The sequence below is a fragment of the Micropterus dolomieu genome, linkage group LG14 (genome assembly GCF_021292245.1).
Source record: "Micropterus dolomieu isolate WLL.071019.BEF.003 ecotype Adirondacks linkage group LG14, ASM2129224v1, whole genome shotgun sequence".
Classification (NCBI taxonomy): domain Eukaryota; kingdom Metazoa; phylum Chordata; class Actinopteri; order Centrarchiformes; family Centrarchidae; genus Micropterus; species Micropterus dolomieu.
In genome coordinates, this window is record NC_060163.1 from 15437902 (window position 1) to 15454581 (window position 16680).

The 16680-nt window shown below is 40.3% G+C and overlaps 1 protein-coding gene across 4 annotated transcripts in view; it reads right to left on the minus strand.

The window, feature by feature from the left end:
• Nucleotides 1-16524, minus strand: part of aclyb (ATP citrate lyase b) — a 21487-nt gene extending 4963 nt beyond the window's left edge. For 2 of the 4 annotated variants that reach the window (XM_046069844.1, XM_046069847.1), the window contains exons 1-22: nt 16369-16524; nt 13975-14156; nt 13154-13276; nt 11582-11644; nt 10888-11078; nt 9677-9756; nt 9271-9401; nt 8744-8862; nt 8158-8294; nt 7721-7782; nt 6935-7052; nt 6490-6644; nt 5493-5586; nt 4541-4570; nt 2789-2930; nt 2189-2357; nt 1976-2080; nt 1616-1812; nt 1393-1474; nt 1174-1284; nt 962-1089; nt 763-856 (exon numbers count right to left, since the gene is read on the minus strand). In XM_046069844.1, coding sequence (XP_045925800.1) covers nt 763-856; nt 962-1089; nt 1174-1284; nt 1393-1474; nt 1616-1812; nt 1976-2080; nt 2189-2357; nt 2789-2930; nt 4541-4570; nt 5493-5586; nt 6490-6644; nt 6935-7052; nt 7721-7782; nt 8158-8294; nt 8744-8862; nt 9271-9401; nt 9677-9756; nt 10888-11078; nt 11582-11644; nt 13154-13276; nt 13975-14133 — 2490 coding nt within the window. In that variant the 5' untranslated portion in view covers nt 14134-14156; nt 16369-16524. The remainder of the gene's footprint in view (nt 1-762; nt 857-961; nt 1090-1173; nt 1285-1392; nt 1475-1615; nt 1813-1975; nt 2081-2188; nt 2358-2788; nt 2931-4540; nt 4571-5492; nt 5587-6489; nt 6645-6934; nt 7053-7720; nt 7783-8157; nt 8295-8743; nt 8863-9270; nt 9402-9676; nt 9757-10887; nt 11079-11581; nt 11645-13153; nt 13277-13974; nt 14157-16368) is intronic. The other 2 variants (XM_046069845.1, XM_046069846.1) reach the window with 2 other exon arrangements.
• Nucleotides 16525-16680: the final 156 nt, after the last annotated feature.

Consider the following 16680-nt stretch of genomic DNA (forward strand, 5'->3'; position numbering starts at 1 on the left):
TATTGTGAAGAGGAAGATGCGCTACGCCAGACCCAACAATGCAGAAGAGCTGAAGGCCACTATCAGAGCAACCTGGGCTCTCATAACACCTGAGCAGTGCCACAGACTGATCGACTCCATGCCACGCCGCATTGCTGCAGTAATTCAGGCAAAAGGAGCCCCAACTAAGTATTGAGTGCTGTACATGCTCATACTTTTCAGTTGGCCAACATTTCTAAAAATCCTTTTTTTTGTATTGGTCTTAATATTAAAATTTTCGGAGACACTGAATTTGGGATTTTCATTAGTTGTCAGTTTTAATCAATCACAATTAAATGAAATAAACATTTGAAATATCTCAGTCTGTGTGTAATGAATGAATATAATATCCAAGTTTCACTTTTTGAATGGAATTACTGAAATAAATCAACTTTGATGATATTCTAATTATATGACAAGCACCTGTATATTGAAGCCAATAGAAACAGTGGCAACAATGCATATTTTGTCCATCAGAGAACACTGACAAGTTGGTTTTTCCAAGTGCCTCGCTCCTTACATATGCAGGTATGTACATGTTTGTTTATGCTGTGTGTCTATCATAAAAAAGGAATACTGGCCAATATAGACAGTTAACAAGCTTAATAATCCAATATGCGTCAGCCACACATTTTAATAATCAAAATAAAATACATTTCCATTATTATAATATAATAATATTATATAAAATAATATAAAAAATGCTGGAGTTGTTCCTATAGGAGTAATGATGAAAGTTCTTACCCTGGCCCAAGAGTAATCCATAGGCACTGTTGGGGGCGGAACCTCCTGGGCAGGAACGATTGTACCATTGGACACCAGTTCATCATAAACTGTCCTGTTACACCCCCCCCCCCACATACACACACACACACTCTCAGCGAAAAACTCTAAAAGCATTTCAATGACAAACTCTGGTACGATTGTGTAATGAATTTCTCACTTGATGACGTTGCCCAGTTCATCAAAGCTCTTTGGTACATAAGCTCCAGCATCCCTCAGAGCCTGGTTTTTGGCTACTGCTGTTTCTGAAGCCTGGTTGGCACAGGCCCCTGCATGGCCAAACTGAACCTGAGGATGGCAAGGTTACAGAAAAAGTATTCCCAAATAACAACAATAGGCAAATCCAAGGCAACAAAAACACAGCCACCGAACCTCTGATGCAAACATGGTGGCGCAGGTTCCAATACACCAGCACACCACAGGTTTGGTTATCCTGCCCTCTGTGATGCCTTGGCAGATCTTGTACTCCTCAGTGCCTCCAATCTGGGTTGTCAGAGTAAAAGATGTTAAAATTTACCCACAGATTAGATTTTCAGATTAAGACTAGTGTTGTTACAGGTGAATTCATATGTATTTAATGAAACTAAACACCTCTCCCAGCATCACTATCATCTTGATCCCCGGAGTGTCCTGGTAACGAAGGATGTGGTCCATGAAAGTGGAGCCCGGATATCTGAACAAAGAGGACCAAAACACAAGGACTTATGTTTATGTGGGGCAGGGATACATCATCTAAAAATCAGAAACTAATAGTTACACAACAGGCTGAAGCTAATAAGGCTAAAGCAAATAATTTTCAAATAACTTTGCGTACCTGTCTCCTCCGATGGCTACACCTTCATACACACCGTCTGTGGTGCGGGAGATGATGTTGTTCAGTTCGTTGGACATGCCCCCAGAGCGCGACACATATGCCACGCTGCCGGGACGATAAAGTTTGGAAGCCAGGATGTTGTCCAGCATGCCTCCGGTGTTGCCGATCTTAAAACAGCCAGGCTTGATGCCACCAACCTGGGAGACGGAAAATAATGGGTATTAAATGAACTTGTGTGTGCCAGTTGAAATTTATTTTATTCATACAAACATTTATGATTATACTCTCACAATGACCACTTCACAATCTACTGCAGTACTTAAAAGGATCCGGCACTGTGGGTGTGATCTGGCTGCATACCGTAGCGGGGCCAATGATAGTGACGCCTTTCTCATCAGCCATCTTGATTATCTTCCTTGTCTGAGCTTCAGGGATGCCCTCAGCTATGATGGCAATAGTGTGGATCTGAAAACACAATTAGACAAGAGGGGTGATATTCATGTCTGGCTGAATCTCGCATGTTTATGCAGTGATGTACGGGGCTTTGATGGAAAGATAATTTTACAGTATTACCTGTGGGTACTGCATGGCCTCCACGGTGCTGTCGAAGGCCGAGCGCAGGGAAGCAAAGCTGATCAGGACGTCCACCTCGGGGTGCTTCTTCATGGCGTCGGCCATGTTCTTGTAGACCGGCAGCAGGATCTCTTTGTGGCCCCAGTAGAACTTCTGCTTGTGATCCCCACTGGGAAATGTAAAAGAAGTAGAACATAAATAGCGACATTTTATTTTTACTTCACCAGAATGTCAGAATTTGTACACTCAAAGATACACACATTTAATTGAGTTGAAATGACAAAATATGAGACTTGACATAAGAACTCACAACTAAAAAAAATCAATGTGAATGTTTGTTACATTATCCTCCATCATTTGAGGAAAAATACACATTTCCTTCAGTGCACCACTGTAGTTATTTATACCTCGACAAAATGGTCAGTGTAATTTTCTTATTAGCATCATTGATCTGAAATGCGACAACTACACACAATGACAAGACCACACAATATCAGCAGCGAAACATATTTAGGACAATCGGTTGTAACACCGTAGACTTGTTTGAGTATCAAATTTGTAATCTAATTTCAGACAAATTTGAGATGCTGGGGAACGTACGTGAAGGGGTAGACCATGGCTGCCACAGAGGGTTCCTCCCGAGAGCATACGTAGTCAAAGTCCATCATGCCTTGCACGGCACGTGTCTGCATGCCCCAGACCATGGCCTTGGTATGCTTTCTGAAGAGTGTGGTGGCTTTGGCTGAAGAAAAGAATAGGCAGAGAGAGAAGAGAGTTAAGTCAAGAGTTGAAAGCAGAAATAAAAATAATCACAGGCGAGGGGTGGGGGTCAGGCTTAGGAAAACAGCAGGAATTGGGATGTAATAAGCTGAGTACAGAGAGACCTCACTCTGAGGACAGAGATGCAGGAGGTAGAGAAAATAACATGATGGACTTTGTAGTAAAAATGTCACCAAAGCAAACACTTCTACAAAAGGAAGGTTGTGTTTGTCTTTGTTGATGCAGTTTGCCTGGGCATTATGTTATTGTCATTTTTCCACACATTTTGACATTCCAACTTAATTTGCAGGTTTTTTCACAAATATCATTGTAATTCAGGCACCACACATCTCTTTTTAGCCGACAAATGCTGCTGTTGCATTCAAACTAGAAAGTCCATTATTTTATCTACCTCCAGATCACACTGTTAAAAGGATTAAATTTGGATTTTCGCAATGTTAAAATGGCACCAGTGGTTGTGGTACAATGTTGAGAAATTGTACCGTTTCCAACAGTAGCTTTACATCCCTCGTTTCTAAATGAAAATTATTTACTGTATGTTTGTTAAAGTAGTTGTGTGATCTTAGAGATGCCCATTACCCAGTGGGAATACCAAGTAAGCTTGTCTAAAAAACACAACCTCACAAGTGTTGATGACATCGCTGTTGATCAGTAATTTAATTAATACATTTCGCCACAGCAAGGAGTGCAAGAAAAATGTATGTCCAGACTGATCTGAGGCAGAGTAAGGAGGACACAACTCTGAACACGCTCTGCAAAAAGATCTGAAGAGTCTCAAGTGTTCTGTTTTGAATGCTGAATGTAATGTTAGTATAAAATGAGCTTTGAATTTTTGTTAAATTAATCACCATCTTGAAACACGTTTTGTTTCAGTCCTCCCAAGTCTCTCCTCCCTGTCCAGGCTCACTGCCCTCTGTTGTTCTTTGATCCAAAGGAAGCTGTGCACACAGCTATCAATTGTTCAGCACTATCACTGACCCTCTCACAGAGGGCTACAGAGTTTACAGGGTTTCTGCGGATTTCATGTTCAAGTTAAAAATAAGAATTTTGATAGAATGTAATTTTATGTGATGATCATTCCGACCAGTAGAGACAATATTGCCTTTTTTATTATTATTATAATATAACCCATTATTAGCTTCCCACCTACTGTAGCTATCAGTAGTGACAGTTTTGTTACAGATTTGATTGTGCTGATTGAAACTCCACAAAAATATTTAAGACTTTATTTTTTTTTTTTTTGAGGAAACGGAAGTCAGTACTTCTTCAGACTTTTCAAGACCTGCAGACCCCCTGGTTTTAGGATGAAGCTGATCTTGAAGGGAAAGCACAAATGTTGAAACGATAGATTTATTTCGGTCATGGTACAAATTCCACCAGTGATTCACTAGTGTCAATTTGGATGGAAATGCTTGCTCAGCAATTGTCTGCAGACACAGAACAGCAATGTATAAGTGCGCTACCATAAAATGCGTACAAGAAGGACAGACTGGAAGGTAAAATGAGAAGGCAGGGGGAAGTGGACAGAGGGCAGAGAGGGCAGGAAGACAGGTTTTTCACACCCTTCCATACCTCCGTTGCAGCCTGAAGAGGCATGCGCTGCTGTGACCCCACAGGACGGGAACACAAAATACGTCAAAATGAGCACAAAAACAAGGGGGGAGGGGGGAGAAAAGAATGAGTGCAACTGTATCTTATTCATTGAACAGACATGCAAACTGCATTCGGTCAACCGTGTCTCTGAAAACACTCCATAAATAGCACACCAAAGAAAAGACCATGCAAAGCTCGGCTGCTACAGAACATGCCTTTACTGAGCTGCTGTGAAAAGCAATCTTAAGAAGTATAGGTCAGACAGTCGCAGTCTCATTTCAACATATCCTGTGCTGAACATTTGACTTGTAACTGTAATGTTACAACTATCCCTGCACAACACACATCTCAGTCTATAGATGACAACTTTTCTCAGTATTAGAAAACTGATGATCTGTTCACTTTGTGGGTAATCTACAATTGTTTCTACAGTTTTTATGTATTGCAAGGACGAATATAATGTACCCACTGGACTACTGAGGTGAAGCAATCATGTACGCGTCACACACAAGACACTCCTTTCTACCAAGATTAGAGTGAGGGGTAAGAAGAAGAAAAAAAAATGGGCAAACCAGTGTAGAGTGTATGGGCAGTAGAGCGCAGTGTGAGCATGGCACACCTATCACGTACCTTTCCAATCGCCTGTGACCACATTCTTCAGAGGCCACATTATAGAATGAAGAGAGTCTTAGAGAAACAAGCATGAAAAAAGGTGATTGGACAGTTTGTGCAGCAAAACAAGAAGAGGAGGAAGGAGAGATAGAAAGAAAATTAAAATGCAGAATAGCAGTGACGCATTTGCGGGGAGAAATGCAGGGGCGTAATGCAGGGGCGTAAGGATAAGAGAAATGAAAAAGCAGAAGTGTATGAGTACATATGGAGTCTTGCTAATAAGTGGAAGTGGAGAGGTGAGTGCTACTGTGTTAGTTACCTGCTGGAAGACCTGCTTTAGACTTTTTTGCAGGGGTGACATCATTAGACGTCCTGGTTTCAGAGAACGAAGCGGTCCTTGTTGTAGCTGGAGTCTGGTGCAGAACATACAGAGAAACAAACATTGTATTATTCAAAGCCTCATAGAAGCTTCCACTGAGAAGGTAGCGTGGAACTGCATTTTTGACAAGAAAATTATTATTAGAATTATTACTAGATATTGCTCAGACAATTTAGAGTTGTCCTTTGCTTTTAGTAACGTTCGTTCCCAAGACAAAATGTCAAAAGCCTCAACACCCATATGGAGCATAAGCAAATAATAAGCAAAGCAGCTATCATTTTCATTAACCCAAGTGAAAACATCACCCCATGTCTATGGGGTGGTTATGGAGCAGCGGATAAGATGCATGCCTTTGCTGTGGGAGACCAGGGTTCAACTCCCCACTGTGACACATCCAGCAATGTGTCCCTGAGCAAGACACTTAACCCCTAGTTTCTCCAGAGGCGTGCAACCTATGACATATATAACAATTGTAAGTCGCTTTGGCGTCAGCTAAATGTAATGTAAATGTTTTATGCACTTTGTAGGAAATTGTGGTTTTCAAAGAAAACATTCCAAATGACATCTAGCTGACATGGAGGACCACAGCTAACTACTCAAAATCCTGTAATGCTATACAACAGAGCTACTCAAAACATCTAAAGACCAAACCTTTAATAGTGTTTGAACATGCATGGCTAAATTGTATCACAAGTAAGCGAATGACCTTGCATGCAACAGCTTCTGCTACATGTGAACAAAAGCTGCACATATTTGTGCAATCTCTAACGATAAAACGTTACACAGCAATAATCCTTTTTTAACTCACAAACAGTAAAATTAGTTGGATTTATGTGAGGACATTTCAAAATTTCAATTTCCATTAACTCACTGGGTAATGTTAACATAAAAATGTGGTGCAAAACAACATCTGTAATGTGTTACTGAATGAAAATACCACTGCACTGTTGCTGGCATTGAGGAGGAAGTTGGCGGTATGTGCGTCCATCGGGGGCTGGTTAGGGATTGGCCGGTGGCCCAGAGCCATTCCAACAATGGCCGTCATATGGGTCTCGGTACCAAACACATGGATAGGAATACCTGTCGTCTTCCCTAGAGAAAAAGTAAAAGAGTTAAGAGTAAAACAACTCAAACACCAATTTAACTTGCAAAAAAAACCCCCAACAACTTTAACTGGCATTCATGCTCTCATATCACCTATGCATGCACTCAAAAATATTATCCCTCTTTCTGGTCATTGTTGTCCAATACATAATATGAAAATTGCTTGACACCAAAGATTTCCAAAATAACAAATGACATAACATAGTCATAGTCTAATTCCTTTGTTCTCTGACTGACTTTGTGCTCTTCCCTGTGAACCTTAGCTTCATCTCACTCACCTACTTCCCCCATCACCCTTAGCCCTTCCTGGTAGTTGGGCCCGCCACGTCGAACAAAGATGGTGACCTCGTGCTCCTTCAAAGGACCTTGGAAGTCTTTGATGGCCCTGACAATGCCCTGAGGAGAAAATCAAGCAAGTCAGCTAACTGGATCACATACCATGGATTCTTCAAAATTATCTGCATAGGTGTGTCGGCTGGTCAGAGTGGCTGAGCAGTGTTGTTTAAATTAACGCCATCGAATATGTCCATATCATAAAGCAAGATGCCAAATCTCAATCTCATTTGCTTCAAAAAAGGACTAAGGAACTTTTTATCTGTGCGTTCATTTTAACTTCCACTGAGTGTCTCTACATGTAAATTAGTATCATCAGTATTTTTGTATGGGGAATGCTTCAAACACAATACTTAACCTCATCTGATGTGTAACTTATTAAAATGTTAGGTATTATTTGTGTGTTGTGGTGCTGAATTAACCAAAGGAAAACAGAAAACGTACCTTTAATAGGTAACAAAGTTGGTTACAGGTCATAGCCGAGTTTCTGTCCTCTTTAAATTGGACGGCTTTAAAAGGTAAGCCAAACTCTAACTAGACACCGTCCAAATGCCTCAACAAGGAAGGAAGCTGCAGAATCTCAAACTGACTAGCTTTCCTTCAATAGCTTCAGAAAACAAAATATTGTGTTGAGAGTTGGTTTGTAAATTAAAAAAAAAAATAATATAAAATAAAATAAAATAAAATATCACTATAGTAAACATTTAGAGTTGATTGTTAATGTTTTTCACCTTAAATGTGGCTGCTACATTAGTGAAATTGGCAATACTTCCTCCGATGATCAGCACCTTCCCTGTGGGATACAGAGAGAGGAGGGAATATGTAATATGACTGAAATTTGAAACCCCAGTAATATATTGTTGGTGAAATCCTTGAAATCCATTGCTGGCAACATACACATCATAAACAGTGGGTTTGTGACAGGCTAAAACAAGAAAAAAAAAAAAATAAAAATAGTAGGCCACATAGAGGAATGATCCAACACTGACTTCTATGCTTAAAAGCAAACTTGGCATAAGAAATTTGTACTTTATCTGATACGGTCAAGACTGTTTTCCATAAGCGTGTCCGGTAACTCCCTCCCTGACTACGTTGCCCTTTGGCCTACTTTTTAAACTCTATTAAGTGCAGTTAAAACACGCCTTAATGAAGCGCTGGCTAAACTCACCTTGAGGATGTTTCTCCCGTGTCATGAGAGAGAGGATGGTTTTAGCGTAGTCGTAGGTCTGCTGTTCACTGGGTGCGCCGGAGTACTCGCCATAGTTGGCCAGTTCATCCACCCCACCAAGGTCACAGATGGTGTCGCTAAAGAAAAGGGAAGATAAACATTGAAGTACTGTGCCCTGAGTCTACTTGGTGCTTTTAGTTTTAATTAAGTGTGCTGTGGCGGCTTCTTGGTAACATTCAGTATTACTCGCCAAAACGCAATATGTACATCCTTGAGGTCTAACAAATGTGTTGAATTTAGAACATGTCCTTCCTCAGAAAACAACTGGAAAGACGATTTTTAAGATGTATTGTAAGTCCTGCTTTGTTTCGGTCTTCCTTTAAAATTAAAAATTTCTGTTTGTCAAACTTGCTTTGCATCAGTGTCTACCATGTGAGTCAAAGAAACAACAAGCTAACAAGCTTTTACATTTCAAGCAATAGAACACCACAAGTGGTACAGAATTTTTAATCTCACATCCACCAATGCACTTTGAATAGCTTCTGTTAGCTAAAAAGGTTCCATATAAATAGATAAAATTGCATACCTGTAGACTACTGAAGCCCCTCCTCCAGCCACCATGGTCCAGATCCTGCCACGAGGGTTCAGCAGGGTCAGCTTCAGACTGGCACCACTCTTTGCATCCAGATCAGCTATGTACGCCTCCTACCATGTAATAATCATATCCTGGTTATACATTCTGGTCAGTGAGAGCACAAAGCCAAGGATAGAGGCTTAAAATGAGATTCAAGCTACTTGTTCACTTCAGTTGCCGATTAATGCGAGTATCAGTAAATATATGTTCAAGGTGCCATTTTAAAGCGTGGGCTGGGACTACATTTGGTATATTTGTTCTCAGAGGCAAAAATAACATGAACATGAAAAGACTGAATATAAAAAAAAATAATAATAGTATAAAGGTGTGCAGACAAAAAAAAAAAAAAGTTACTACTCTAAAACATTGAACTTCTCCTATGATTAAGCTGCAGAAAAGACCCATTTTCTTAAACATGCTGCAGTATTATAACCCAATCACACACATAAAAACCTGCTGATCTGTCCTTCAGAACTCACCTCTGGATATGCTTCTCTGCCAAAGGGCGGTGGAAACTCCACATCACCCCATTTTGCCTTGCAGATATAATCTGCTGTGGCATCAATCTTGGCTGCCATGTCAAGGACGTACACTCCATCTTGGGTGACGACTGGTAAAAAGTAAAAGTCGTGTTACCCATTAATTTGACATTTTAAAACTTCTCCTCAAATAAAGATGTTACAGAAGAGTATGTGTCAGTGGTAAATTTGATCATTAATGTACACAAGTAACTTGTTTCCATAAATTAATGATGAATCCCAGCAAAGCACGTCATTCATTCTCTTGAACTGATAAACAAATGGATCTGAAGAATGACTGTGGATGCTAAAGTAAAAAAATAAATATAAATATGCACAGTTGAGATGCACGTTTAGAAAAACATACCTAGAGGGTTGATTTCAAGATAGGTGAAGTAGAGATCCTCATATAAGTTGAAGAGGCCCACTATAAAACTGGCCAGGACTCTTCAAGAAGGGAAAAAAAAAGTAGATAAGCAATAGATTAAAATCACCATACAAGAGAGGACAATGACAACAATTCTTACTAGAAAATTATATGAAAATATTCTAATTATTTTCACAGATATTAGGGGTGGGAATCACCAGAGGCCCCACGATACGATATTATCACGATATTTATGTTGCGATTCGATTTTATTGCGATTTTAAATATACTGAGATATATTGCAATTTATTACCTTTTTGTTCATATCACTTTTTCAGTCCTCTATATGGTCCTGTTAAGTTTTCTAGTGGACTAAAAAAAAAGCAATTGATTTTATTATAGTACCAAAAAGTTAAAAGTCCCATCTGCAATTTATATAATAAATTATCGATACTTGGCGTCCGTGTATCGATACAGTATTGCCATGGCAAATATCACGATACTATGCTATATCGATTTTTCCCCCCCACCCCTAACAGATATTGCGATTCCGATATGAATCACAAATGTTTTCTCTGAGAAAAAAACCAAACTACTATCTATTAATTGTTCAGGCCAAGCAAACAGTAACAAATAAAAATCCACCACAACCAGAACACACCACCGGTTTCTACTGACAGTAATAGTTGGGACAACTATATATCACAATATAAAAACATGGCTGGTTATGACTGTATTGTATTTGCAACAATTACTGGCTAAACACAAGAGGGGGAGGCACCTCTTATCAAAGTCTCTCTGAAGTGAAGCTGAATAAGCAGTCCATGACACAGAATATCAGGGACTGATTCTTAATCCAGTATTTTTTATTATAAATAAATAATATAATAAATCAAACTGCCATCACAAAATGTCTTTAGTATCACATTATAAAGGTGCCCTCCAACCCCTGTCACATACAGAACGGACACTAGATGACCTCCTGGTTGGGTTTGATGGACAAAATTATTTAGATACAGTATACTTTTTTCATTAGAGACCTAAAATCACTCAGTTATATAGTGTTTTATCTATTGGCATACACATTAACATTCAGGTAAAAAAAAACAAAAAAAACAAAAAAAAACACAAGTCTTGTCTTATCTTGTCTAAGTTTTTTTTAGCTGCTGTAACTCTTTCTGTGTGGATAAAAATAAATAATGTGTCCGTACTCTTTCTTATCATCAGGAACGTGTGTGAGGAGCTGCTCTGTGACCTGGTCCTCACTCAGCGTGTCATCCACTGCGATCATCAGCTTCTGGGCCTTGGCGTCCACGTCACCCACCTCCACTCCTCCCTCGTGGTGGAAAAGTACATGGTCGCCCTCACGTGTGGCATAAATACACACATAAAACTCCTCCTCCTGGGTTCAGTCGAGGGTTAGGACAAATACAAGGATATGCAAACACATTTTAGTTTGCAAACAGCAGATAGCGCATCATCCTTTACAAAAGGCTGACAAGCACACAGTTACACACAGTTGCCTTTTTGAGCAAACTGACCTTCACACAGGCACATATTCTCACACATTCGTGGGTGATAACCACATCACACACACATACTGCAATTAGTCTCAGTTTGTGCAATTCACAAAACTGTGAGGAAATCAACCAAATAACCACATGCACACTGCCTAAATAGAAAACACACTAAATAACTTTTGTATCAAGACCTTTGATGTTTCACTGATCTGCTGAGTGGCTTCATAATTTGTTTCCTTGGTTAATGTGGGGACTGGCAGTGATGGGTTGGCTCAGCAGGGCTCAACTAAGACTGTATGTATGACTTAAGGCTACACAAATAAACCCAAACTGACTTTCAAACAGGATGTGGAATGACAACACACAAGAAACTGGCATTCGTTACCTGTGTATGTGGAACAAAAGGCTCAATGAGGAAGTTCTTCAGCACACCCTTTGCCTTTCCCACCTATTCAAGACACAAGACACAGCTGATGTTACAAACCAGTAGCATGCCTAACCTTGTTATAGACTTGAAAGTGAATAGTACCCAAACTAGAAAAAAAATAAAATTAACACAGTATGATGTTTTGTTTTGTTTAAATCATAAAGCATATTAAATAGCATATGATATTAAAAACAGCTAACTGTGTGGCTGGTGTGTAAATTCCCTTACTAATGTACTGGAAGTATAGTAACTGCAGGTTTAAAATGCAGCAGAGCATGTACAGTGTGTATGCATGTATGGAGGACCAGAATAGACCACCCTCCTCCACTGCAGTACATGACCTCTGACCTGGCAGATCTAAACATAAGCCCGTGGTACTGGACACAGCAACCTTCGTCACACAACAGGTGGACAAAGGATGCATTCTCTTCAGATGCCGTACAAGCCACAATGTGGCAGTCATGTGGTTTACTACCTGTATGGGACTGTTAAGACGGCAATGTTATCTTTATTTACGACATATTTGGTCTGAAGAAAAAATAAATCTCACTGAGGAGCAGGGACCATGTGCTTCATATATCTATGATGCAATGAATTTCCATTATTTAAATTAGTTTTTATAACACCACATATACTATCAATGTTGTTAGTGATAGCCGATATCTGGCATTTTGCACTAGCGGGGCTGATATAGCATTCTAAACGATAGCTGATCTAATCTAAAACCATTACTGGCTTGCGTTAAATATATACTGTTATACTGCAGAGAATAATGCAGTTGAATGCCGTCACTTCTGACAAACTGTACCCCACTCTCCCTTAAACACCAGTCACTTTCTGAAATCTACAGTGTAACCCAATGTACAGAATCTCACAAAAGTGAGTAAACATCTCCCATTTTTGTCTCCCATCTTCTCATGTGACAACATTGTAGAAACAACACTTTGTTACAATGTAAAGCAGTGAGTGTACAGCTTGTATAACAGTGTAAATTTGCTGTCCCCTCAAAATAACACATCACACAGCCATTAATGTCTAAACCACTGGCAACAAAAGTGAGTATACCCCTAAGTGAAAATGTAAAATGGATATATAAATAGAATTATATTATTTATGTTTGTTTTTATATCAGCCGTCAGTCGCCCTGCTCTCTAAGTAATGACATTGGCTATTGAAAATCCCACCGCAAAACACAAAAGGCAGGGGAGGGAGCAAGAAAGTAAATACAGAAAGAAGGTGCTATGTTTTGGACCAGTGCATATTTCTGTGACAGAAACATTGCTTATTAACTTAACATGAAAAAACAGCACAGGTGTCATTTGCTCGTAACGAACAAATGAACCGCTCCAGACTTCGTGCAGGACCAGACCAAAACCATCTCCACTCAAGTGTCTTGGTTTTGTACCGCATCACAATTTGACCGCTTTCACATCAACCCAAACAAACCGTACTAACCGGGCAAACGTTAACAGAACCAAACTGTTATGCTTGAAAGCACTCCAAGACAGACAGAGATTCCAGTCAACTCACAGTGGTATCTCTCATGAGGCGGGTTTTGAGCCACTCTCGGACACCCTGCAGGTCCAGGTCGATGCCCACCAGCCCAAGCTTCCCACGCCGCTTGATGAGTTGATCTGGCTTTACCACCAGACGCTACAGGGGAAGACAAATCAGCCACGTATTAAAACAAAAGCCACAGATTTGCACCAATACTGGTGTGACAAACAAAACACCAGGCTAAAACGTGATATTGTTACAGAATTTCCCCACTTCAAAAGTTTTTACAAGCTTTACTTGTGCAGGTTTTAGTTTCCACACACACACACACACACAGCTCATGCAAAAGGAGGATATATTCTCGTTTCAGCTGCATATGAATGGCTAGAAAACTGCTGAGCCATTAGTTCACCCTAGTTTAGTTCAAAATATTAAACTGCCTCAGAGATGTGTGGTACCTGCTTGTGTATCTTTTGATGCACCCCTTCAAAAGTCTACCATAGCCATCTTTGTAAATTACTAAGATTGCTCAAGCCTACATATGGTTGTGCCAGGCTGTAAGAAAATACAACTTCTCTAACATCACAAGTTGAATACTTTGCTCTTGCTAGTCTAGTGCTAATTTCTATTTTCACAAGTACACACAAAATCATAGCAAGTCACCCAGTGCATCTAAATATGTAGTTCACATGCCACTGTGACATTAATGACATAATGTCCTGCACAGCGTTTCCGTGACGTGCAGTAAGTCATTAGCCTCATGATTTCATTATTCCTTTGCCGGCTGAGGAAACAACCTAAAACCATGACAGACTAGTAGAAGGCCCTTGAGGTGTTTTGCAGCAAGCCCTTACCTCTGTGAGCAGCCATGGATGCTCCTGTGTGAGGCGGTCCCAGTCAGTCTCAGCAGTGACACTGGCATAGCGGAAGCGGTTCTGCACAGGCGCTGAGGTGCAGACATACTTATACAAGAACTCTTTTCCTGTCTGCTCTGAAATGGCTTTCGCCGACATGGCAGTGCCGGATAGCACAGGACCTTTAGGAGAGGGAGGCCAACAGTTTACTTCACAACATCATTGTATGTAAATACTACTATGTGCAAAACTAAAGGAACAACTAAGCACAGATTTTGAGCAAATAAAAATTCTGATTTTCAATCAAGATGGGGGCTACCATTGAGTCCTGATGGAAATGTATGCACACAGCATGATGTCATTTAATGTACTTGGTTACATTATTTCAAGGATGTTATCAAAACATTATTGTAGTCTGTATGCCAGTCAAAAAATCTGAAATTCCTGGAAAATAAATCCAGGTTTTGTGCACATGCAATGTGGGACTTTGGGTAGAAGCGATGAATTAAATGGGCTATAACTAAATAAAGTTAAAAAGAGTAAGGTTTTAAAAAGTCAGAATGACTAAACTTAATCTAACGGCTTAGGCCTACATGTTTTATTAAATCCAAGTTAAAGCTTTTTGATGCCTTGCAACACTTATCTGTGTTTGAGATTTCCATAATGACAAATCCTTTGCTACAAACTGTGATTAAACTTAGATAAACGTGTTTGTCTTGGTTAGGGGCAAACATTTGGGCATAAAATAAAAACTAACAAAATTCATCAGTCCCTCTCCATTTGTTTTGCCGTCATTCATCTAAAAGAATAATTTCTCTGTTTAAGATAAAAGCTAGCCACTGTGGGGAAAAAAAGATAAAGAGTAATACAGCTGAGTTTTGAGGTTATTATATTACCAAGGACAGCACAATTACTCTTTGTTCCAAACCTTGAAACCTGGGATAAACTCTCCTGCTATTGTGCATCTCCATCCAAACACATGAATTAAAAAGTTATCAAGACCTGCCATTTAACATGTTTGGGAATGTCACAACAATAAGATGAGCCTACACAAAGAAAACAGGTTGCAAAGACGGTATCATTCCTGTTTCAAATCCTGTTTCTCTTGTCAGACCCTGCTCAGCCAACTCATCACTGGGACCTCAACTAAAAACAAAGCAAGCACAAGCATTTATAAGTCTTTGCGCCTTTGGCCTTGTGTCTAAAGTGAACAGCTCGAATTTAGGGACACAACTCTGAAGGCAGGTGTGTAGAACAGCCCAAACTGGTCTGTAAAGTACCAATACCACCACCATCAACACCACCACAAACTAAACAATGACCAGCGGTCAGGCTTGATAACATGCATGCTATCTCCTCTGCCTTACTGATAACATTTTATGGTGGTATCATTTCAGCTTCTGAAACGCAAGCAATGGCTTTGTGGTAGCAGCTCCTGCGTCAGCTGCAGCACTTCAATACAGTCTGTCAGTTTGCAAGAGGTCTGCGATATCTAACCTGGGGGGGGTCTGGCTAGGATTTAGCTTAGCGGGCTATCTTGTCATGTTTTTAGAGGCAGATGTCCCAGTATTTAGCTTGCCATAATCCACGGGTCCAGTCTATTGTTTGAAGCCATCAAGCCGTGAAATTACTGCCACTGTACAGGCTCCTGAGATTACAGACACTGGATTTGAAGGCAGCAGCATCACAAGGGGGGCCAGCAAAGGGGGTACTGCTTCAGACACAGCTGACGCTTGATGAGTTTAGCAGCAGATCTAGCATTACTTTTCCCAGTGCACACTGCCGTGCTGCATCACGTACGTGAGGGTGAACGAAGCTCCTGTTTCAGCTACCACACCCACATCCACAGGCTGTAGCCTTAACTAGCTAGTCAAGCAAGTTCAATAACTTTAGTTTTGCTCGCTGTGTGTAAATAAAGAGCAACTTCCTGGAGGGGTGATGCATCGGGCAGATGTAACGTTAATGTTATAGGAAAAACCCACAGAGTGAGACACGAGGAAAACAAGCTTGCCAAGGCAGGGAGACTCTGTTTGCGGATGATGTAAGGTTAAGTTAGCCTGCGTTTGTGATTAATATGAGCTCTGCTTTTTTTCCTCCGCTCAGGGAAGAGTCAGTTCAATCATCTGAGTTTTGCGCATAAGCTCCATTTCAAGAGCTAAGACAAATATTGTTGTACCTTTTCTGCATCTGGTAGGATGACCGTGACTACAGTTTTTTTCTCTTTTCCACACAAACCTCACACCATCTCACATCCGCTAACCTGAAGTCCTGACAGACTGGCTAACTGCTGTAGCCTCCCACTGGTGCAGACAGCCCCTTAGCTAACTGGTAACCAGAGAAGCTAACTAGCGACTGTATTTTAAAAAATAATAATAATTGAGCAGAAACAGTTACCTTATCAATGAAAGTTGCACCCCCTCAAAAGTACAGCCAACGTTTCTTGGTCAAATATGACACAGCTGAAGAGTCGCTCTATATTCTACCGGAATGTGCTTCTGCCAGTTGCCACCTCACTCTCGTCCTGTCGCACCATAATCTGGCGACCGATTACACGATGAAGGCGGCGCCTGATTGGCTTAAACATGGTCACGTGGTGATGTCAGTCACGCCCACAGTTTAATAATAAGAAGCTACCTACAATAAATCACCATTAAACTGTACAAATTTAAAATAATCCATGGTCAAAAATGACTTTTAAAGATATAC